The sequence below is a fragment of the Lactuca saligna genome, chromosome 2, assembly GCF_052625555.1.
Source record: "Lactuca saligna cultivar CGN05327 chromosome 2, ASM5262555v1, whole genome shotgun sequence".
In the NCBI taxonomy this organism is placed as follows: Eukaryota; Viridiplantae; Streptophyta; class Magnoliopsida; order Asterales; family Asteraceae; genus Lactuca; species Lactuca saligna.
In genome coordinates this window covers 7,181,378-7,207,976 of record NC_136418.1, presented here as the reverse complement: position 1 = coordinate 7,207,976, position 26,599 = coordinate 7,181,378, and the positions used below count along the sequence as shown (strand labels likewise).

General features: G+C 32.9%; 1 protein-coding gene across 1 annotated transcript; it reads left to right on the top strand.

Annotated features, from left to right (window-relative positions):
• On the top strand, window positions 1-26,599 carry LOC145030632 (uncharacterized). The gene is made up of 8 exons (XM_078979011.1): window positions 1-41; window positions 4,106-6,790; window positions 7,838-8,374; window positions 21,658-22,311; window positions 23,594-24,247; window positions 24,894-26,003; window positions 26,129-26,171; window positions 26,288-26,599. The coding sequence occupies exons 2-7, from the start codon at window positions 4,130-4,132 to the stop codon at window positions 26,150-26,152; spliced, it is 5,640 nt and encodes a 1,879-aa protein (XP_078835137.1). The 5' UTR covers window positions 1-41; window positions 4,106-4,129; the 3' UTR covers window positions 26,153-26,171; window positions 26,288-26,599.

The following is a 26,599-nucleotide window of genomic DNA, read 5'->3' as shown; positions in this document are numbered from 1 at the left end:
GTTTCAGAGAAGAAGATTGAAAGAACAAAAAAAAGGTCCAGGTACTGTATTAATTTACAAGCATTTTCTATACAGTCCATTGTTTTTTATGCATGTTTTTCAAATTGAACCTGACTTTCGCACTTGATGATTCATAAGATATTGCATGATTTTGGTATTGGGTAAGAATAGGAAGCCAACCCAGATATAATATTGGTAGTAAATGATGATGAGAGAGAATGTTAAAATTACTACAAAATTGTTTTAATTTGGAATCAATTGATCTGTTAATTTGAAAAATTCAAGCTAATAACAAACTGGCCATGCTAATTAGTTATAAAGACTAACAAACTCAATAGTTTTTTTTTTTTTTAAAGATTTTCAAGCTTTTACTGCCAAACTAAATCAAGACAAAATTGATTATCACGTTTAAAATCGGCACAAGTTCCTATCTTCAATTTCATTTTAGATTATGAGACCGACTATTTTTACCAATTACATCATAGTCTAAGGGCCAAAGCTAATACAATTTGACTTGACTAAAGAAATTGTGGATGGACATATCCGTACCCGAAAATCAACATATAAATTTAAAGCAGTCATTTCTAAAGTATCCTAGCTTTTGAGTTCTTTATTTATGGCCAGATTATTGTATGAAATCTGTTTCTCCATTCTGCACAAACATTCCTTTCTGTATAAAAATCTTCCAAAAGAAGGTTTAATGTCAATTTATACACCATAATCTGCTTGTTTTTTAGTAAATTACACGAATGGTCCCTGTTACATGTTTTTATTGCGCGTTTAGTCCCTAACCTAAAAAGACTATTATGCTCTTGTTCATTTCCTTTTTAATTAATTTATTATTATTAATTATTTATAAAATTTACAAATAATAAAGCTCCCCACCCTATACCATTTACCTTCATTACAGTTCAATCGACCCCACCCCTTCTAAACTCTCCATCTCCCCCTCCCTCTCTCTTCTCTAAACACAACAAAAAAACCTAACCTTTTGGCGACGAAAAAAATGCACCCATCGTTTCCGTCTGTAGTTGTTTAAGGTTCCACCGGAGATCAATGCCGGAAACCTTTTGTAAGTCCCCAAATCTAGAACCACCTAGTGATCAAACACAAGAATAAGCTATAATCAATGAGAACAAGGAGTAGAAGCAAAAATGATCCAAAATGCACACGTTTCTATTTAGCCGCAAACGTCAGGTACACTAGATACACACACATACACCACACTATGTCTGACAAGATTGATACTATTTATAGGGAACCACCAATGGTAAATGAGTTCACTGCCGCAAACACCACCCTAACCTTAAACACCCATACATACATGAATAAACATTATCAAGACCTATACAGATAAATGTCTAGCCCAAACCAACAAAATATGACCTAACACCTTTGCTCAACTATTACTCTAATTTTCATATGTAGAGGTTTAGGGTTCCACCGGAGACCGACGTTAGAAACCTATGCACAACCCGAAAATTGAAATCCTACAGTGTAGGTATCATTTTGAAATCATACATTCATAAACTCAAGATCAAAACCAGTACAAGCTTTAGCATCAAATCTAAACCCATACCTTGATAAACCTCAAAATCAAACCTCAAAACCAAAACCCCCAAAAAAAAAATGATAAATAAATAATAGAAAATCAAAAAAAAAATGACTAAGGATAAAATAGTCTTTTTACGTCTGGTAGTAACCAAAGATGTAACAAAAGAAAATTTGAGGGATGTTCTGAATAAAAAAATATAAAAAAAAAAAAAAAAAAGTTAAGCATCAAACGTGCAAATTATCCTAAACCATAAGGACCATTGGTGTAATTTATTCTTTTTGTAATATCATTATTTACCCTTAGATTTACATTACATTATGATATGAAATCTTTATACAAATCACATAAGTAAACTATTTATGCTAACCTTACTCCAGTATTCCAAATAAAAACAATGATAATCCCATCCAGACTATCACTCTTTTTTTTTTTTTTTTTTTTTTTTTTTTTTTTTTTTTGTATTATTCATAGTATTTTAAATAAGTGTGTGTAATAAAACTTATTTCCCAAATGAGGAGATAGATCTTAAATACAAATAATATCAATCAACTTCTTCAAAGTTTTTAATTTTATCCGTGATTTTATAATTATTAAGAGAAGAGTTGGATAATACAAAATAAAAAACTTTATTTTAAAGTAATATGAAAAAAGTTTATTATTTTTTTGTTCTAATTCAATGAAAAGGTGATGATCAATTATGTCTAATATTATTAGTATATTATCTTATATGACCGTTTAAGAAATGTCATTTTTAATGATTATTAAACTTTAATAACCAAATTAAAAATTATATCATTTATATTAACTCTTTTTTTTAAGTAAAAATGAGTTGTAAAAAACGAGTGAGGAAAACATTAACAAATTTATAGAGGAAAGTCATGAAAAAATTATTCCAATTTTTTCTCAATTTCATCTTGATTAATTCTTTTTAATTACATGTTTCTTGGCAAAAGGTTCGATCTATTCACAAACACTTAGATGTGGTTGCAAATCACGAGGATTTATAATAATAGAATTATCAAGACTTAATTATAAGTGTAAAATTGAAGAATATGACATTAAATAATAAGTTAGGGGACCAAATTTGCCAATAGTGCAAAGATTAAAATTTTCTAGGTGACATACAGTAAGGTTTTAGGTTCCAGTTTTTGTTTTCAATCTCTTTGAACTCTCATTAATGGTACATGAAGAAAACTAATTTTTGGTTGTTGTTCAGTACTTCTTTACAATTTCTTCCTAATTTTTTTTCCTTCTTGATGTTCCACAACATTAAGAATAATGATATAAAATTTCTTTAATGTTGGCACAAAGATAAGTTACTCTAAAATTCATATTTTGATTTACTAAGATGCTATTTGTCTTTCTATAAAAACCTCTTCAAACCACTTATTGCTGCGTGGCGCAGCACACGCACAACACTTTCCCTCTCGTAGCAGTTTGTTTTTTGGAAGACTTCAGACTACAAAAACCTTTGCGCGTGTGCTGCGTGGCACAACACTTCACTTGCCTCTTCTAACCTATTCGGCTTTCATTTTTTCTAAGTGTTTTTTTAAGAATTTTTGTATAACTTTTTTTTTTTTTAAAACTTTGATTTTCTTAAATTTTTATTTACGGATATGGTACAATTTATTCTTATAATTTCCATGATTTTTTTTAACTTGTTTTCTTTTTTTTAATTTTTTTTTACCGTTTTATTAAATAATATTTTCAATTTCAATTATATCTTTTTTAACGTGTGTAATTTTTTATGAACTTTGTAGACAACGTTTGCAATACTTTCTTAATTTTTTTTTATTATTTTTTTTTAATGTTTTTTAAAATTAGTTTTTTTTTCTAGAATAAAACTATTAGCTTCTTTTACATTTTTTTAAGATTTTTTTGAAAAAAGTTTTATATTTTTGTTTTTTACATGTTCTTATTATTATTATTTCAATGTTTTAAGACTAGAATTATTAAATTTCAGTGTTGAGAACTATTTTTATTTTATAAAATTAGTTTATTTAAATTTTAGTTTACTGCAGCAGTTTGCAGATGTTAAAAAACAAACATGCTTCTTATTATAGGCTGCAGCCGTTTGTTCCACCTCTTCTGCTACAGAGGATTGCAGAGGTGGTTTGCAGACTTCATGAATTTTCGCTTCGAAAAAACAAACAACACCTAAATGTAGTTTTCTACACATTACATCATTCGTCCGTTCCAACCTTGCTCAATGAAATGAATCAATGATGCATGTAATTGCTATATCACCATCTTTAAAATCATCATATTTTGATATTCTTATAATTAATCAATCAAAAACCATTTTGTTGATTTTTTTTTTGAATAAGAAATATCATTAACTTCTAGCAAGATTTTTGTTGATTTCTATTACTATCATGGTCATTAAAATTCTTAAAACTTTATCTTTAAGTTTAGTTTGGATTAGGAGATAGAAAATTCTGATCATTGGTCCTTACACAATGCAATTAATGAATCTAGGGTACATTCAATTCCTCATCCGTTATTAATTTCCATTGAAATGTCTCTGATCAATTGTTGGCTACTATGCAGGTGCTATCAAAAGAATATCCAAAAATGGAAGCTGCTAATGAAATCATGAGACAGGTTGTTCCGATCCTCATGGTTCCCATTAATAGATACCTACGCTACCTCATTTTATGCACAATATATATGAGGGAGATGGTTATCAAAATGAAAGAATTAAATGTCGTAAAAGACGGTGTTGAGGAGAAAATGAGGCAAAACATTAGTAACAATCTTGAGGTTCCTATCCAAGTCGGGGGTTGGTTGGGTGATGTAGAAAAGATTAATGCAAAAGTTGAAAATGTTTCTCGTGACACTGGCAGCTGTTTTAATATAAAGATTAGATACAGGGCAGGGAGGAATGCCTTTGAGATAAATGAGGAGATCGACAGTCTCATGAGACAATACAGAGAGATCAACTGGGCAGATCACCCCATTCCTCCAGGAATGGTTGATTCCATGAAGCCATCCACCTCGACAACGTCATCCGAACACAATGAGTTCCAATCAAGAGAGGTGACTTTTACAAAAGCACTTAAAGCACTCGACCCGAACCACAAATCCCACATGATAGCCTTATGTGGGATGGGCGGAGTAGGGAAGACAACAATGATGCAAATGCTGAAGAAGGTTGCCGAAGAAAATAAAATGTTTAACTTTATTATTGAGGTGGTGATAGGGGAAAAGATAGACTCTATTTCCATTCAGGAAGTTATTGCATATTACCTCAGTGTAGAGCTCAACGAAAAAAATAAGTCGGTAAGAGCTGATACGCTTCGTCGAGGGTTCAAGGCCAAATCAGATGGAGGTAAGAATAAGTTCCTCATAATATTGGATGATGTATGGCAGACTGTTGATCTCGGAGATATTGGTTTAAGTCCTTTGCCAAATCAAGGTGTCGACTTCAAGGTCCTGTTAACATCACGAAACAGACATGTTTGCACTATGATGGGGGTTGAAGGTAATTCGATTCTCCACGTGGGACTTTTAATAGATTCCGAAGCACAAAGATTATTTTGGCAGTTTGTAGAAACATCTGATCATGAACTCCATAAGATAGGAGAAGATATTGTAAGGAAGTGTTGCGGTCTACCCATTGCCATCAAAACCATGGCATGTACTTTAAGAGATAAAAGCAAGGATGCATGGAAGGATGCACTGTCTCGTTTAGAGTACCATGACGTTGACAATGTTGCATCTAAAGTTTTTAAAACGAGTTATGACAATCTCCAAGATGAGGAGACTAAATCCGCTTTTTTGCTCTGTGGATTGTTTCCAGAAGATTTCAATATTCCTACTGAGGAGTTGGTAAGGTATGGATGGGGATTGAAATTATTTAAAAAAGTGTATACCATAAGAGAAGCAAGGACCAGGCTCAACACCTCCATTGAGCGGCTCATCCATACAAATTTGTTGCTTGAAAGTGATGATATTAGATGCATCAAGATGCACGATTTGGTCCGTTCTTTTGTTTTGGGTATGTATTCTGAAGTGGAGCATGCTTCAATTGTCAACCATGGTAATACACTAGAATGTCATGCAGATGATACATATGACTCTTGTAAAAGACTTTCACTAACATGCAAGAGTATGTCTGAATTTCCCGAAGACCTTAGATTTCCAAACCTAACGATTTTGAAACTCATGCATGGAGATAAGTTCTTGAGGTTTCCTCAAGACTTTTATGAAGGAATGGGAAAGCTCAAGGTTATATCATATGATAAAATGAAGTATCCATTGCTTCCCTCGTCACCTCAATGTTCTGTCAACCTTCGCGTGTTTCATCTCCATAAATGCTCGTTAGTGATGTTTGATTGCTCTTGTATTGGAAATCTGTCGAATCTAGAAGTGCTTAGCTCTGCTGATTCTGCCATCGACCGGTTGCCTTCCACAATCGGAAATTTGAAGAAGCTAAGGCTGCTGGATTTGACGAATTGTTATGGACTTCGTATAGATAATGGTGTCTTAAAAAAGTTGGTCAAACTGGAGGAGCTCTATATGACAGGGGTTGAGCGAGATCGAAAGGCGATTAGCCTCACAGATGATAACTACAATGAGATGGCAGAGCTTTCAAAAGATCTTTATGCATTAGAACTCGAGTTCTTTAGAAACAATGTTCATCCGAAGAATATGTCATTTGAGAAGCTACAACGATTTCGGATCTCAGTGGGGTGCTATTTATATGGAGATTCCATAAAGAGCAGGCACTCGTATGAAAACACATTGAAGTTGGTTATTAACAAAGGTGAATTATTGGAATCTCAAATGAATAAGTTGTTTAAGAAAACAGAGGTGTTATGTTTAAGTGTGGGAGATATGAATGATCTTGAGGTTAAGTCATCCTCACAACCTCTTCAATCCTCTTCGTTCTACAATTTAAGAGTCCTTGTCGTTTCAGAGTGTGTGGAGTTGAAACACCTATTCACATATGGTGTTACAAACACTTTGTCAAAGCTTGAGCATCTTGAAGTTTACAAATGTGATAATATGGAAGAACTCATACGTACCGGGGGTAGTGAAGAAGAGACGATTACATTCCCCAAGCTGAACTTTTTATCTTTGTGTAGACTACCAAAGCTATCGTGTTTGTGCGATAATTTCAACATAATTGAGCTACCACAACTCATGGAGTTGAAACTTGACGGCATTCCAGGCTTCACAAGCATATATCCCGTGAAAAAGTTCGAAGCATCCAGTTTGTTGAAGGAAGAGGTATATATATATATATATATATATATATATATATATATATATATATATATATATATATATATATATATATATATAATGCTAATACATTTCAAAAGATCTTTTCAGTTAAAATTTTCAAAATATATAGTAATTTGATTGTATGGGGTAGGGGTGTTGAACGGGTAATTTTTTCGGGTTTCGGGTAATTCGGGTCGGGTAATTCGGGTTTTTCATGTTAGAAAAATTACCCGTTACCCTACCCAAACTTAATTCGGGTTTGGGTAATTCGGGTATCGGGTCGGGTTTGGGTAATTCGGGTATTACCCGAAATATATGAGTTTTTTTTTTGAATTTCACCCAAAAATAAATTTAATGAAATAAATACGTCGTGCCTTATTAGTCTTGTTTATATAAACAAATGATACATAAACGAAGTTACTCAAGCTTTGAACATTGACATTTTCTACTCAATAATACATGAGATATCAAGTATTTTTGTAACGATTTAATCTAATCTAATAAGATATTAAAAAAACAAATACCTAAAGATCTTAATTTAAAAGTTTAAAATATTTAAGATAAATGTAGTCATAAGTTTTGCCATGTTCTAAAGTTTCGTCAAGATAATGAGTTTGTTAGTTGTAATAAACACTATAATATAGAAAACAGTTAAGTTTTAAAGAACGTGATGATATATAAAAATTACTTTTAATATTGTTAGTGTCGTATTGTCATAATAAATATATTTATGTTTTATAATAATGATATTAGTTTAAGCGTGATCAAATACCTGCTATATAGTACAAGCTCTATAAAAAATGAAATTTTAAAATAATTTGGGTAATTCGGGTATACCCGAAATCCAAAAAATGTACCCTTTACCCGACCCGAAAAAAAATCGGGTAACCCGATTACCCGGAAAAATTTACCCGATACCCGATTTACCCGACCCGATTTACCCGATACCCGAAAAAATCGACCGGGTAATTCGGGTATCGGGTATTTTCGACAGGGCTAGTATGGGGTGTTATTGTTGGATGGGACTATTACTAAATGATTATCTTGCAGGTTCTGATTCCTAAGTTAGAGAAATTGCATGTTGGTAGTATGTGGAATTTGAAGGAGATATGGCCTTGCAAATTTAGTAGGAGTGAGGAAGTTAAGTTGAGAGAGATTAAAGTGAGAAATTGTGATAAACTTGTGAATCTATTTCCGTACAATCCCATGTCTCTGTTGCATCATCTTGAAGAGCTTGAAGTCAAGAATTGTGGTTCCATTGAATCGTTATTCAACATCGACTTGGATTGTGATGGTGCAATTGGGCAAGAAGACAACAACACCAACTTGAGAAGAATTGAAGTAAGGGAATTAGGGAAGCTAAGAGAGGTGTGGAGGATAAAAGGTGCAGATAACTCGCATCCCCTCATCCATGGCTTTCAAGCTGTTGAAAGCATAAAGATTGAAAGATGTAAGAGGTTTAGAAATGTATTCACACCTATCACCACCAATTTTGATCTGAGGGCACTTCTAGAGACCTCTATACATTACTCTGGAGAAAACAAGGGAAATAATGAATCAGAAGAGAGTAGCCGAGAGCACGAGCAGGTACAGATTTCAATTTCACTCTCTTACTTAATTAATGATTAAGCTCCCGCTTTTTGAATAAATAGTATATTACACGAATGGTCCTTATGGTTTGGGATAATTTGTGTTCTTAGTCCCTAACTATTTTTTTTTTTAACTCGGAAGGTCCACATTGTTTGTTTTTGTTACACGCTTGGTCCCTACTATTTGTTTTTGTTACACGTTTGCTCCATGTCTTATCTAAAAAGGCTATTATTTAAATAGAAAAAAATGGTAGGATAGGTAAGGTAAGGTGAAGAGGTGGGGTTAGGGGTGTGTTTATTTAAATAAATTAAAAAATCAAGGATAAAATAGTCTTTTTAGGTAAGATAGAGATCAAACGCGTAACAAAAACAAACAGTAGGAACCTACCGAGTTAAGAAAATAAGTTAAGAATCAAACATGCAGATTACCTATAAACCATAAGGACCATTCATGTAATTTACTCTTGAATAAAAAAAGGACAAACCATTTCTTGACTTAATGTAAGCAATATAAGTCATGTATGAGAATGACCAACTTTTTTTAATTTATATAATGACTACAAAAAGTGTTTTTTTCATTAGAGATCATGTATAAATTTGACTAATTTTTCATCACCTAACTTTAGTTGATAAATCAAATTAAATGTCACTAATTACTTTTTAGTAAAAAATAACAAACTTAATAAATTATCAATTAAAAGTATCAACTAGAAAAATCCCACAACCCGAAATAACTTAAAATAAAAAAAACTTGACATTTAGTACGAACAATATTTTTCTAAACATGACTTGGACCAAATATTACCAGTAACTTAAGTTTGGAATCGATTCGCCTTAAAGCTTAACCAACATAATTGAGATTATAGAGAGATTAGCTTGAAAAATTGATCTAGGTGGGTCTTGGATCTGGTAGATGAAGATGGAAGGGATAGCAGATTTCAAAGACACAAACTTATCTTGATTTTTTTTTTTTTGATGTCTTGCTCGTACTTGTTCCAGTTGTTTTTTTCTTCTCATTTCTTGTGGGGATAAGAAAAGGAAGGCGGTGAGAGGATTGTTGGTGGATACAATCGGTTCCATGGGATGTACGGTGGAAAAGGTGTGAGATTTGAGATCGCTTGGGGTATCTGAGATTATGTTTGACCGTGGGGTGGTGGGATGGTTTATGGTGAGCCCATTTTGATTTATATAAAACATGCAAGGGGTAAAATGATTATTTTATATATATTTAATGGTTCTCTTTTAATGATGAAAGCCTTACAAACCAAAACCACAATGAAACCTTGTCATAAGGATGTTTTTTTTTTTTTAATTTTTTTAATTTTAGGAACAAGAACCACTTTTTTAAAGGCTAATCATAGAGAGCATTTTTGCAGTTAATCTATATCTATTGTTTTTTGGTTGTGAAGCCCAATATTGAAACCATTCATCCTCTTCTTTAAAAAAAAAAATAATAAGGGGTACCAATGCTAGCTTATTCTTAACCGGTCAAAAATGGCAATAACTTAAAAGCATAGGGACTGATGTTTATTCTATTGTATTTTAATCGGTCAAAAAGATTGTATTGAAATAGTTAGGGGACTTGGATGGGAAGATAAAGTTAGTTGTTGTTTGTTTTTTTGGGGACAAAATATCTGTAGTCTGCAGACCACATTTGCAAACCTCTACAGTAGAAGAGGTGGATCAAATGTCTGCGGTTAGCAAGAAGAAAACTGTTTGTTTGTTTTTTAATGTCTGCATCTTGTTAAAATAAATTGAGATTTAGATATACCGGTTTTTTAAATAATAAACTAAAACCGATACAAAATCGACGTGATGATTCAAAGGCCTGAAACTATGTTAGGATTCAATAATCAAAAAATTAAATGAACTTAGTTATTAATGTTGTGTAAATTATGATAACCGAAAAATAAAGCTTCATTAAGATTTTTGATATTATATATATGAACTAATTGATCGATGATATTGTTTCAATCCTAAATAATATAAAAAAAAAGTTACCAAATTTACCTACTAGATGTAAATGTGCTCAAAAATGAAAATATCTATAAAACTATGTCATAATTAGTTGGATAAATATATTACGTGAATCGAAAAACATGTACATAATCATATACATAAACATTTAGGTTAGTACATAATTATGATACAAAAAACAATAAATAAAGTAGAAAATAAATAAATAAAAAGAAAGTTGGAGGACAAAAGTATAAAAAATAGAAAACGACACCAATAATTACCAATATATATATATATATATATATATATATATATATATATATATATATATATATATATATATATATATATATATATAAAGTCAAATTAAGATTGTGGAAGAGGTAAGAAAAAGACTAGAAGATATTAGAAGACATAGGTCCATATCTGCATCAAGAAGAGGAAACACAGACCTTTTTAGGTCTGCGATCTTCTAAAAAACAAACAGTCTGCGAAACCAAATGACTGCGTGTTGTTTACGCGGCGTAGACATAAGAGGTCAAGAAGAGCTTTTGCTGAAAAAGAAACACCGCCTTAGTAAACTTAACCCTTTAATTGACAACCGTTACTTATTAACACAATTTATAGTCAACTTCATCTCTTGTTTGAAAATAGTCCACATCTTAATTAAAATATATTTTCTTGTTGCATAGGGGCCTATAACATCTTTTAATAAATTATCTGAAGGTGAAAAGTCCAACTAGTTTTAATTTGTTGATGTTATAGATTTAAAGTGATAACAGAGAAACCTCACACACCACCAATGGATTCAAAAGCTTTCTTGATTGAAATGTAAAGACAATGATAGAAAGTTAGCAATTAGAGAAGATAAGGGTATCTAAGAGGGGTGGGTGTGGGCAACGCCCACACGAGTTACAAGGCAAGAAAACAAAAAAACGCCATTACCATATGTGATGGTGGTAACGGGAAGTAACGTGAAAGCCCTTAACATGTAATAACGGGAGGGTGGGGCGGTGTTCACTGACGTTGTCACGTGTTATGAGGCGTAATAACAGGAGTGGGGCGTTGCCCACTCCGAGTAGTCTAATAAGACATATCGATCAAATTACGAAATTCCTCATACATACATCCCACTACCTAAAATACCCCGACAACAATAACAACTTATGATTAATTCCTAAAATACTCGTGGTCCCATCTACTAATGGCCGGTGTGGTCCCATCTACTAATGGCCTTGTTTTGTTATTTTTTTCTTTTGTACGTAATAAATTGTAGTAAAGGGTGCATGGCATTACCTCACCCCAAAGATTGGCCTTGTCTTCGATGTCAAATTCTAGAAAAGTACCATGAATGTTATTCAAATTTGTTTGGCATATTCAGATGGTCTGCTATGGTCCTATATTCTAATGGTCGTGTCTTGTTCTTTCTTCTTTTGTACATAATAAATTGTATTAGTGGGTTCATGAAATTACCCTGCCACAACCTTGTCCTCAAGGTCAAATTCTGGAAAAGTACTATGAATGTTATCCAAATCTTCCCAGGTGGAGTTAAAGTCGAGAATGCCCTTCCATTTACTCAAAACCTCAATTCTCTGTAGATACCGTCATATTACTCACCCCCAATATATTCTCCAACTCCAATTTTAGTTGGAACTCTACAGTGAACTGATCGGGTAATAAAGGAGCTATCACTTGGTTACCCATGGCCTTTCGTAACTACGATACATGCATAATATTAGTTGTGTCTAGTAATTTGTAACTTATAATCCCCATCACATATCCTTTGAGTGATAAAAAAAACTAGTAAAAACGAGCAACTAATTTTTGAAATGGTTATTGGTCGTTGCCTATACGGTTGTAGTTTCAAGTACAACCAATCCCCTTTTGAAAAGTTCACTTAGTTCTGCTTCTTATTAACATCTGTCTTCACTTTTCTACTGAGCATAAAGTAAATGGCCCTTATATTCATCTAATATGGCATCTGATTCCAGCAACGGGTCTTCTAGAGATAATACCCCCGTCTAATCCTGTTGAAGCTGATGAACACGCGGTGGGTCTCTTCCATGTAAGGCATTAAATGGAGTATACTTAGTGGTTGTATGAAAGGTCGTGTTGTGCAAAATTTTTGACCAAGACAATCATTTGGACCAAGTTATTAGGCTTCCTTGAATAAAGCAACAAATGTACATTTCCCCGACCTTGTTGACATTTTTTGCCTGCCCATCCATTTGTGGATGGCAGGCTCTACTATGTTGCATGCTTGTACGTTGGACTCAAAACAATTCACATCAAAACAAGCTTGTAAATACCTTATCTCTATCAGAAACTATAGATGAAGGAAACCCATGGAGATGCACAACTTCTTTCATAAATTTGGTTGCAATTTGAATGGTTGTGAACGAGTGTTTGACTGTTAAGAAGTGGCCATATTTCGTAAGATGGTTGACCACCATAAGAATAGTATCGAAACCTTGAGATTAAGGAAATCCTTCAATGAAGTCCATGGAGATCTCGGCTCATACTTGTGCCAAAATTGATAAGGGTTGAAGGAGACTAATTATGTGTGAACTTAAAGCCTTTTGGGTTAACCATTTGGGTTGTGGTGACTTGATAAAGTATATGAAGGATATGGTGGATAACCTATTGGTACATGTTCAAATCTTGGTACTATTCAACCCATGTGGCTATGGAGATTCTTTTACAATGACTCCGGTGTATAAGGCATAACCTCAAGTTTGCAGCAAAGGATTAGTCGGTGTGCGAAAATTAAACTTCGTTTCGTTAGGGAAGTTCCCGTTCCAAAAAAAAGGCTTCTAGGGTTTGACAAACATTGTGGTCTTATACATATTTCTAGATGTCCTTGCGTATACCCACCTAAAACCATTCTTCCACATACTAAATCATGAAAGTCCTTAAAAATGAGTGGGGTCTGTTAACATTGGGCCTATTAGACACACACACACACACACTTGCACACAGCAGATTAGGCAAAGCAAAATACAGAGGAAGTTTTGGTTACACACAACTGATGTGTATTATTCTCTGAAGACTTGAATACAAAAGGAAATTATCACACACCTTATAGACACTACAAGGAACGTGGATCAACAAGCTAGGAAACTGAAAATAACTTCTAAACAGTTTTGACTAAGGAAATAACTAAACAGAGAATAAAGAAAAACATAAAATAATAAAAGTGGACCAGGTCTTCTAATGCTTTGAGGTGTTGTACGTTCAATACTCCCCCTCAACACCTGCTTCCACCATTCCAATCTCATCACATAGTTCAATAAATCTAGCTCCAGGATGACCCTTAGTGAGACAATCTGCAAGCTGTTCTGTGGTTCTAACATACCTCAAATCCAGTTCTTCTTGAAGCACCTTTTCTCGAATAAAATGATAGTGAATTTCAATATGTTTGGTCCTTGTATGAAATGTGGGATTTTCAGCAAGCTTAATTGATGAGAGATTGTCACAATACAGTGGTATACTGTAATCAACTTCTTGATTAAGATTCTCCAACAATTGCACCAACCAAACACATTCCTGAGCTACCATGGTTGCAGCACGGTATTCCGCTTCAGTGGTTGAAAGTGACACGGTTGGTTGTCTTTTACTAACCCAAGATATAGGATTGGATCCCAACATGAAAACGTATCCGGTAGTGGACCTTCGAGTATCAACATATCCTGCATAATCAGCATCACAATAACCTTGTAATCTGCAGCTTGTATCTTTCTTGAACATGACACCATAACTCATTGTATATTTGATATATCTCAACACCCTTCGAGCAGCCTGCAGATGAGGCTTTCTTGGTTTCTGCAAAAAACGGCTGAGAACACCCACAGTAAAAGCTAAATCTGGCCTGGTTAAGGTTGAGTAGATTAAACTACCAACTATCTTCCTGTACATTGTTGGATCTTCCAGCTCTCTTCCAACATCCAAGCTCAACTTGACATTTGTATCTATTGGAGTCATAGTGGGTTTACAGTTCAACATTCCAAATTTCTTGAGTAAATCAAAGGAGTACTTCTTTTGATGTAGAACAATGCAAGTGCTTTCATAACTCAACTCCAGACCAAGAAAGTGACTTAGTTTGCCCAGATCCTTCATATGAAAACGGATACAAAGATTCTCTTTCAGTTGTGAAATCATCTCAGTGTGATCACCTGTGATGATAAGATCATCCACATACACTAGCACAACTGCCATCTTGTTGTTCTTCCTTTTCACAAACAAACTTGCATCAGCTGAGGTTATAACAAAGCCATTGTACTCAAGAAATTCAGCTATTTTTCCAAACCATGCTCTAGGCGACTGTTTTAAACCATAAAGTGCTTTCTTGAGCTTACATACATGATTAGGATTTGTACCACTTACAAAACCTAACGGTTGATCCATGTATATAACTCGATCTAACTCCCCATAAAGAAATGCGTTGTTGACATCCATTTGCCACAAGTTCCACTTCTTGCTTGTTGCCAAAGCCAATATAACTCGCATAGTGGTTAGCTTAGCCACTGGACTGAAGGTATCTTCATAATCCAACCCATATTCCTGTGAGAAACCTCGTGCTATCAACCCTGCTTTCAGTTGCTCTACTGATCCATCAGCCTTTCGTTTCACTTTGTACACCCACTTACATGAAATAGGTTTCACATCACTAGGTTTTGGGGTTAACTCCCATGTTTGGTTTCTCATGAGTGCATCGTATTCTTGATTCATAGCTAAGATCCATCCTTCCATAACGCTTGCTTGTTCAAAAATTTCAGGCTCAACTGTTTCATCTTCAACGATTGCTGCATTTGCATACTTTGGATTGGGTCTTTTTAAACGAGTAGACCTACGCAAGCTTGAGGGTTCCATTGCTTGTTCATCTGCATTTGTGGATTGAAAAACTCCACTTTGCCATGGTTGTTGCCTAGTTGTTGGTGGTTCTTCATCTACTATCACAGTTTGAACATCACCTAATATTAAATTAATATTAGATGATTCAAGTTCTCCCTTGAGTACATCAGTATCTGGTAGAGTCTCATGGTTGACTGACCACCATGATGACCTTTCATCAAAAACAACATTTCGTGACACATAGCACCTTCCAGTTTCTGGCTCACAGCAACGCCATCCCTTTCTTTCTTTGTCATAGCCTATGAAAATACAACGAACAACTTTCTTCTCCATTTTGCTGCGTAGGTGGTTAGGAACAAACACATAACATACACAACCAAACACACAGAAGTAACTTACATTAGGCTTTTTGTTCCATAATCTTTCATATGGTGACACATACTTTAGACCCTGCTGAGGAATTCTGTTAATTACATATGCAGCGGTTTGCATGGCCTCAGCCCAAAAACGACCGGGTATGTTTTTATCATGCATCATGCTTCTAGAAACTTCACCTAGGTGCCTATTTTTTTCTTTCGGACACCCCATTTTGTTGGGGTGTATTTGCACAAGTCAGTTAGCGTTTGATTTTGTGCTTCTTTAAATAATCAGCAAAATCAGATGCGAGATATTCGCCACCATTATCAGATCGTAAGCACATAATGCTATGTTTCAAGTCTCTTTCTGCATCTCCCTTGAAATCTTTGAATTTATGGAACACCTATGACTTTTCTTTCATAAAATACACCCAAACATATCTATAGTAATCATCAATAAATGTTACCATGTACTTCAAACCTTTGTTGGATGGCTGCTTTACTGGTCCAAAAACATCTGAATGTATGAGTTCCAAAGGCTGCTTTGCTTGAAAGTTAGACTTCTCAAATGGTTGTTGATGAGCTTTACCATATTGGCACCCGGCACAAACAATTTCTTTGCTTACTTCTAACTGTGGCAATCCAGCAACTAACTTCTTCTTCATCATCAAATCTAGTTTGTCATAACTTACATGACTTAGTCGCATATGCCACAAATCTGAAGTTTGGTTCTTCTTGGTCTTTTCTACATAGGCAGTTTCAGCTGACATAACATAAATGGATTCGGATCGATGTCCATTCAACACAGGTATAGACTTAGTTTCAAATTTGTCATATACCTTAACATCATTGGGTCCAAAGACAACATAATGACCTGCAGAGGCGAGTTGTGCAACAGAAAGTAGATTCTTTTTCATTCCTGGTACATGATACACTCCTGGTAACATTAACTCCTTCTTGCTGTCTTCAGGTGAGAAGACTACATCCCCAATATGAGCTATAGGAAGCTTAGAATTATCATCAATGACCACCACTCTACTCCCTTCATATTTGATTGGATCTTGTAATCTTTTCTTTTCTCCTGTCACGTGATTAGAACATCCCGAGTCAACGATCCATTCATCCATTTTATTTTGTTCACCTTCAGTAGTTGCTGTGTATGCTTTGGCCTCATCTACGTGGGCTACTAGAGCTTCTACATCCCATGCATCTTCTTCTTGAGTAGCCGCTACATTCCCTTCTTCATTAGACCTTGCAGGACAGTTTCTGGCTATATGACCCTTCTCTCCACAATTATAGCACTTGAAAGAAGATCGTTTGTTGTGATAACGCCCCTTATGCTTATCTCTTTTATCATGATCACAATTCTTGCTTCTAGATTCAGACCCTTTATTCTTATCTTCATTACGTTTGACATTTGGATTTGAACCTCCCTTATACTTGTTTCGACTTCTATCAGCATACAATGCTTCTTCTGTGGTCTTCTCAACACCTCCCCCTAACTGCTTGGCTAGGGTTTCTTGAGCAGTCAACAAGTTTTCAAACTCTACTAAGGACGGTTGAGTCGGCCACCCTTGGATCGCTGCCACAAAACTCCTGAATTCAGGTTTTAAGCCATGAATGATGATTCTTTTCATTCGAGATTCACCAATCGGAGCTTCAGGATCTAATTCTCTAATTTCCCTGCACGTAGTTTTCACCTTATGAAAATATTGAGAAATTGATAAATCCTTTTGTGATACAGACAAAAGATCATTCTCAAGCATTTGGAGTTTTGTGTTGTTCTTCTTAGAGAACAAACTAAGCAAAGTTTCCCAGGCTTCATTCGGTGTTGCAGCGTCCTTTATGTGCTCTAGAACTTCCTCTTCTACTGTTGTCTTCAACACAAATAGAGCTTTTCCTGCCTTGATCTTCCACTTACGTAGAACACCATTGTTGTCTTCAGCCTCAGGTTGTTTCGTCTCTGATCCCTTCACAACTTCCCACAGATCTTGACCTTGCATGTAGGACATTATGCAAGTAGACCATGTGTTGTAATTGTGATGATTAAGTTTCTTGACACCACCGGCCTCCTGTAATTCCGCCATGAACCTGGAAGCTCTGATACCAGATTGTTAACCTTGGGCCTATTAGACACACACACACTTACACACAGCAGATTAGGCAAAGCAAAATACAGAGGAAGTTTTGGTTACACACAACTGATGTGTATTATTCTCTAAAGACTTGAATACAAAAGGAAATTATCACACGCCTTATAGACACTACAAGGAACGTGGATCAACAAGCTAGGAAACTGAAAATAACTTCTAAACAGTTTTGACTAAGGAAATAACTTAACAGAGAATAAAGAAAAACATAAAATAATAAAAGTGGACCAGGTCTTCTAATGCTTTGAGGTGTTGTACGTTCAATAGGGTCAAGGTGGAGTTTTAGGGATTACCATCCTTCCTTTGTACAACACCCGATTGAATGAAGGGATACACTTCTATTTCCTTTTGCAACTGTTCAATTAGTATTAACCATGATGACATAACGGTGCATAGTTCTGAATTGGTAGTGAATTCATAGGACAGAGCATCTACAATTTGATTCATTATCCTGGGCTGATATTGGATTTTGAAATCAAATCTCAATAATTTGTACATCCATTTTTGGTACTCCAGTCCCACCTTTCGTTGCTCCATCAAATACTTGAGGCTCTATTGCTTGGTGCGAAAAAGGAACTGATGACCCGTCAAATAGTTGTCTTATTTTTTAACTGATAACACAATAACGATTAGTTCCTTCTCATATATATATATATATATATATATATATATATATATATATATATACACACACACACACACACACACACACACACACACACACACACACACTTGAGTCTATTTTACACCCCTAATAATACTTGTCTATAAAAAACGATAAGATGATTATCTTATGTTAGCACGATGCCCAATCCATCCACCCTAGAGGCATTCGTTTCTACTACAAAAAACTTTGTAAAATCTAACACTACTATATATATATATATATATATATATATATATATATATATATATATATATATATATATATATATATATAGGGTTAGGTTCATGTGAGACGACCTAATTTTGTGAGACCGTGAGATGCATTTTTTTTATTATTTTTTAGTTAATTCAAGTTCCAAAAATAATATTTAAAAAAAGAATTTTTTGATTTTTTCATTTTTATTACATTTTAAAATTATTTTTTAGAATATGTACAGTATAATATTCTATTACAATATTTCACGTATTTTAAAAAAAAGAGATTTTTTTTATTTTTTTAAATTAATTCAAGTTCCGAAAATAATATTTAAAAAAAGAATTTTTAGATTTTTCTATTTATTTTGCATTTTAAAATTATTTTTTAGAATATGTCAGTGTAATATTCTATTAGAATATTTCACGTATTTAAAAAAAAAAAAAACAGGATTTTTTTATTATTTATTTATTTATTTATTTTAGTTAATTCAAGTTCCGAAAATAATATTAATTTTTTTTTTTGTATTTTAAAATTATTTTGGTCTCACGGTCTCACAAAATTAGAATGATCTCAAATTAACCTGAACCTCTCTCTCTCTCTCTCTCTATATATATATATATATATATATATATATATATATATATATATATATATATATATATATATATATATATATATATATATATGATTGATTTAGAACTTAAAAACGGTAAGCAACATGAGTACAAATCCCGACCATAGGATTGAAAATATTAGAGGCCAAAATTTAACTTAACTTATCCTCAAAATGTCATGAGATAATATAATTGGTAATTATTTGCGAGATTTAAAGAATTTGTAGTGAAGTGTGAATGTTTGAAAGGGAAATATAGAGAAAAAAAAATCAAAAAATCTACCCTAATAAATGAAAATGTTATTGCCACTTGTCATTCTCTTATTTATTTGGCCACATGTCATTTTGTCATGATTTTGAAATATATTTATTTTCCACTTGTCAATTACTTCATTATTCATTTCCACTATATCATTAATTTAGTTTCCATAAACTAAACCTACTATAATAACTATTAATTTCAAATTTCAAATTTCAAATTTCAATTTAATTTCAATTTCAAATAAATTTACACTTTAAACATTTGTATTTAACATTTTATTATAATAAATCGTTTAGTACACGGGTCTAACAATTAAACACATTATTTTTAATAAATTTATTTTTTGCATGTTTTTTTTCATAATTGTCACTAATTTCATATTTCAAATTCAAATAAACTTTTCATTTAATCGCTCATGTTTAACATTATGTTTTAATTATCCCGTATAATATACGGGTTTCACAACTAGTCAGATAATAAACGCGATTTCCTTCTCTCCTTACTATCATTGCCATTTATTAGTATTTGATTAGTTGCCTCCCTTCTCTCCTTACTCTCGTTGCCATTTATCAGTATTTGGTTGGTTGGCTGATGTTTTATATTTCTTTTCCTCTCACTTCCTTTTTGGAAATATCTTATCTTTATTTATAAAAAAAGTAAAAAAAAATAAATAAATAAAAATAAAGTTATTAGAACTTTATTCTCTAATAAATGAGCATAATCATGAAAAAAGAATTCAAAATACTTTTCATTTATAGAAATTCTCTAAAAAATATCAAAATATCCGAAAAATCTAAATCTATTCTTTATACTACTAAGTTTGCAAAAAGAAAAAAACAATTTTAAAAAATGTTTAAGTGTTCACACTTCAGCTTAAAAATATTAGTTTTTATAAAATGTAAACAAAAAACTTTTTTATCTCCAAATTCAAAGTAAAGTTATACATTTTGCAATTTTAGTGAGTTCACAAAAAGAACTTTTAAAAATTATTGTTGTTCAAATGTCACTTTAAAAAAAATATAAGTTTTTATAAATAATATAAATTTAAAATTCTTTTAAAGGTTTTTTATATAAAAGTTTTTTATACTATTTTACAAGTTTGCAAGTTTTTAAAAAAATAATATTGTAAATTATGATTCAAAATGATTATGATGGTTAAGTCTTATAATCTAAAAATATTATGATTTAAAAAAAGGGAAAGTAAAAGTAATAAAAATACACAAAGAAACACCATAAAGGGATTAAAGACAATAGACAGAAGAAACAATATATAAAATATATCTTATAACAAAATAACAATAATAACAAGAAAAGTTAAAACAAGTTTAAAACCGTTAGCAAATAAATTTCCTTTTAAATGTAATGAAAAAAATATATATATATTTACGACAAGAGTATGTGCACACATGTGTGCATGTTTTGATATTGCAAATGCAAAAATGATGTGGTATAATTAAAAAACCAATGATATTGCATTGGTGTAATGATCTTCATGGCATTGTTTTCATCGAACTATAAATATTTTGTGATTAACATTTTTCTACGGAGGATATTAATTACAAAAAATGCCCATAGTACAAGGTTGTATAATGGAGTAGGTCATTGAATTTAACAAGGCATATTCTTATGTCTTAATACTTACTAATTTACCTTATATTTATAAATTTTAAACCAAAATTATAGTTTTGGTCCATGTGGTTTTCACTTTCATGCAGTTTTAATCCAAGTTTTAAAAACTTGATACGAGTTCTTTTTGTGATTCCAAAATGCATCACGTGTGGTCCTATTTGTTGTTACCAAAAGACCTTTGAACTAATGACTATCATATCCTACTTTTTCTTTTCTATTATTTTATTAATTTTATAAATAACTTTTAATTATAAAGGCACATCACCAACCATCACTCCACCGTCTTGTCAACCATTTTCTCTAATTCAACTTCATATGCAGCACTCTTGTTTTCAAAATACCCTCCACATCTTAATTAACCTGTCTTTTATTTTTGCATAGGAGCCCATAGTATCTTTTTATAATTTATGTGAAGGTGATAGATCCAACTATTTTAAATTGGTAAATGTTCCTTGGAAAAATTATATAAAATCAAAATAATCTTCTTCAAATCCAAAATTATAAGATAGAAATGTGAATGGATGTGGAATTATAAATCATTAAAACAATTCAGTACTCACATTACTAATTACATTTCTTGTTGGGATATATGTGTGCAGAGTTATATTCAGGAAGAGACATTACAAGAAGTCACTAATACTAATATTTTTAATGATGTCGTATTTCCATCCTCTCTCATACACTCTTTTCATAACCTCCGTAGGCTTAGATTGTGGAGTTATGAAGGAGTGGAGGTGGTGTTTGAGATAGAGAGTCGAACAAGTAGAGATTTGGTATCAACTCACCATAACCAACAACAGCCTGTTATACTTCCCAACCTCCAGGAATTGCATCTAGTTTCTATGGACAACATGAGTCATGTATGGAAGTGCAGCAACTGGAATAAATTCTTCACTCTTCCAAAACAACAATCAGAATCCCCATTCCACAACCTCACAACCATACACATGTTCAGCTGCAGAAGCATTAAGTACTTGTTTTCACCTCTCATGGCAGAACTTCTTTCCAACCTAAAGAATGTCAAGATAAGTGGGTGTGATGGTATTGAAGAAGTTGTTTCAAACAGAGATGATGAGGATGAAGAAATGACTACATCTACCCACGCAACCACCACTTTGTTCCCTCAACTTGATTCTCTCTATCTATCTAGCCTGGACAATCTGAAGTGTATTGGTGGAGGTGGTGCCAAGGCCAAGGATGGGAACAATGAATTATCTTTCAACAATACCACTACAACTACCGATCAATTTCAGGTATGTTTGTACATATTCAAGTATTTATTTAATTTCTTTGTTAACATGTATTACCTTGTATCTGTTATTTATCATAATTCATATCATTTACTTATAAGTTTTGTTTTTTATGTTTTCTAATTAGAAAATGCACACACATCTAATTAGGTTTTCCATTCTATGTGAAATCCTCTATTGTTTATGTAACCAAGCATCTGAGATTATTTTTCCATTTTCATAATAGTGTTTATTTTGGATAATATTTCCTTTTATAGTTGTAATTCCAACCAGTTATATTTTCAAGTCTTAAAATGCATAATAATGCATTTTATACATACTATACTAAGATAATAGTTACCTAAAGGATAAATGTCATGACACATTATATATATATATATATATATATATATATATATATATATATATATATATATATATATATATATATATATATATATATATATTCATTAAACAATCAAATTTATTTTTCAACAAAAACTAGGGGTGAGCAATGGTACGTACTGGTTCCAGCAGTTCCCAGGAAAGTTTCTAAGTTTTAAATATAAATTTCACAAAGTAAATAAGCTAACCATTACAAACCACAAAGATGCAGATCATACATGTACTAAAATCATCTTGTGACAATTTTGCTACTGATGTTCTCCAGCAATGGATAGGTCATTATCATATTATGACCAATTCATCACATTATGAAATATCATTTAATTATCACGTTATGACCAATTTAATAGTTACAGCTCTTATGACAAAATGTTAGTCATTAAAAATTGAGGGTCATTTATATATGTTATAACACATAACTTGTTAACCCCATAAATAAAACCAAGATATGTGCTCTAATCTAAACGGTAAGAAACAAAACAAATGGCAGTAAGTATTTAGTTGAATGTAACTTAGTTTAGATATTAGGGGCCATCGGGCGACAGACAGGTATTGTAGGATAATATTCAACAAATTATAATACTATTCAAAACTAATTTTTCTAAGCTTGCAGTACTGTGAAACATATGCTTTCTTGATTTCATTGAGTTTGCATTCCTATATTTTAGGTTGTAAAGTGGTATGTCTTTTATTGTCTCTTAAATAAATTCTGACATTAATTTTAAAAAAAAAATTAAAAAAAAAAAAAAAAAAAAAAAAACTACATTTTTGATGTGGAGAGCACTCGTGTCATTTAGTATAATAAAAAAAAAATAGATTTTGAATTAACTTTCCTAATTATTCCAAAGCTGTAATTATAGTTTAATTTTACATTAATTTTCCATCTGTTGTTGCACTGCAGTTGTCTGAAGCAGGTGGTGTTTCTTGGAGCTTATGCCAATACGCTAGAGAGATAGAGATATATAAGTGTGATGTATTGTCAAGTGTGATTCCATGTTATGCAGCAGGACAAATGCAAAAGCTTCAAGTGCTGACAGTAAGTGATTGCAAAGGGATGAAGGAGGTATTTGAAACTCAATGCAACAACAAGAGTGGTGCAGGTGATGAAGGAATTCCAAGAGTAAATAACAATATTATTATGCTTCCCAATCTAAAGATATTGAAAATCAGAGATTGTGGGGGTTTGAAACATATATTCACATTATCTGCACTTGAAAGCCTAAGACAGCTAGAAGAGATAAGGATAAGTTTTTGCTACGGAGTGAAAGTGATTGTGAAGAAGGAAGAAGAAGATGCATCATCATCATCATCTTCTAAGAAGGTTGTGGTCTTTCCTCATCTCAAGTCCATTAAACTAATCAATCTACCAGAGCTGGAGGGTTTCTTCTTGGGGAAGAACGAGTTCCGGTGGCCTTCATTGGATTATGTTAAGATCGATAATTGCCCTCAAATGCTGGTGTTTGCAGCTGGTGGGTCAATGGCTCCCCAACTCAAGTATATACACACAGAATTAGGCAAACATATTGTTGGAGAATCTGGCCTTAACTTTCATCAGGTATATATTTCTTTAATTGGTATCATCTAATTAAGAAAGTGATCATGTCAAGTAAAATACATAACACTAGATTCAGTAGAAGTTCATGTTGTGCTAGACCCCCATTCCGTTAAAGTTCACATAAAATGGGAAAGGGTATTTTAGGTATTTTCTGTCAAAAGTTGTTATTACAGGCATTTTAGTACCTGGAAGAGCATGATTATTCTTAATTTGCTTGTTTCTTTATCAATTTCCTTAGCCTAGGAGAGTCTAACCTCTCAAACAACTAGAAACCCTTTTAATCTTTTGATTTTCCATGAAATCTTTCCCTGTTACTCCATTTGATTGTTGTTCTTCATGGTTCTAAGTGAGTTATTGGCTCATCTGTTACTTCTTTTGATTGTTATTTTCATAGCATGTTGTCACTTGAATCAAACTTTTCCATTTTCAACAAGGGAAAAAGCTAAAAAATAACCTACTTTATGAGATCAAAAATAGTAACCCATTAATTGGATACTTCTAGTTGGAGTTATAAGTACCATGCATTGTGATTAACAATTATAAATCTCTTGTATTTCATTAAATTTAGTACAACATACATACACCATTTCAAATGTTTTTGTTTGACATATATATGCCTCTGTCGTTTTCTTTATTGGACCTGCAGACCCCATTACTGAGTTTACAAGCTGCAGTCTTGTGCCCTGCTACTTCAGAAGCAATACCTTGGTCTTTTCATAACTTGATCGAATTAGATGTGAAAGGTAATCATGATGTTAAAAAGATTATTCCATCCAGTGGGTTGCTGCAACTGCAAAAGCTGGAAAAGATTCTTGCATACAACTGTAATAATGTAGAGGAGGTATTTGAAACTGGATTGGAAGCAGCAGGGAGAAATACGAATACGAATACAAATAGTAGTAGTGGAAGTGGTTTTGATGGATCGCCACAAACTACTACTACTACTACTCTTGTTAATCTTCCAAACCTCAGAGAAATGAAGTTACAACATCTATATACTCTGAGGTATATATGGAAGAGCAATCAGTGGACAGCATTTGAGTTTCCAAACCTAACAAGAGTTGATATCTATAAATGTAAAAGGTTAGAACATGTATTTACTAGTTCCATGGTTGGTAGTCTATTGCAACTCCAAGAGCTACGCATATGGAACTGCAGTCAGATAGAGGTCGTGATTGTTCAGGATGCAGATGTTTCTGTAGAAGAAGACAAAGAGAAAGAATCTGATGGCAAGACGAAGAAGGAGATACTTGTGTTACCTCGTCTAAAGTCCTTGATATTAGACCAACTTCAAAGTCTTGAGGGGTTTAGCTTGGGGACAGAATTTGAGTTTCCAAACCTAACAACAGTCCATGTTTATGCATGTGAGAGGTTAGAACATGTATTTACTAGTTCCATGGTTGGTAGTCTATTGCAACTCCAAGAGCTACGTATAAGGGACTGCAGTCAGATGGAGGAGGTCATTGCTGTAGAATCAGAAGAAGAATCAGATGACAAGACGAATAAGGAGATACTTGTGTTACCTCGTCTAAAGTCCTTAAAATTACAATACCTTCCATGTCTTAAGGGGTTTAGCTTGGGGAAGGAGGATTTTTCATTCCCATTATTAGATACTTTGAAAATCAATCAATGCCCAGCAATAACCACTTTCACCAAGGGAAATTCCGCTACTCCACAGCTAAAAGAAATTGAAACAAAATTCAGCTCGTTTTATGTAGGGGAAGACATCAACTCTCTTATAAAGATCAAACAAGAGGTAAACTAGATCTTTCTTGTTTTAATAATTCTTAAATTACTTTTGGAAATTTCATGTAAGTTTTTTTGTTATTGTTAGAACCCACAACCTATATTTTCAACTTTATATTTATGTACTTTATGCAGGAATTGAAACAAGACTCTGATTAATGTGAAGTAAATACTAAAGGTAAATTCTATATTCATGTTTCTTGATTACCTATTAATGGCTTTTTAATTCATGATTTTTGGATGTATTCTTCATAATCACGTGAATGTTCTAATACCCCATTAATTAATTCTTAGGTTGAATGGTGATGAAGATCTAAACCAGGGGAAATTTTTTGATCATATGAAAAATATACTAAAGAAGAACATGGTTGCTACGAAGATGTTCAAGAAGGAGAAAACGCATGAATCAAATAACAAGCTACTCATTGATCTAAGTTTGTTGGTTGAGGACGTCGATTTTAATATTTCAAAATTTTTGGCATCATTATATGGGTTTATCAATAGTGTTAATGGGATAATGAGTAACTTAACCTAAATTATGTTGTTGGTAGATGTTGGACTCAAGTATGGAAAATTAAGAATGACTTGTGAAAAAATATATGCAAA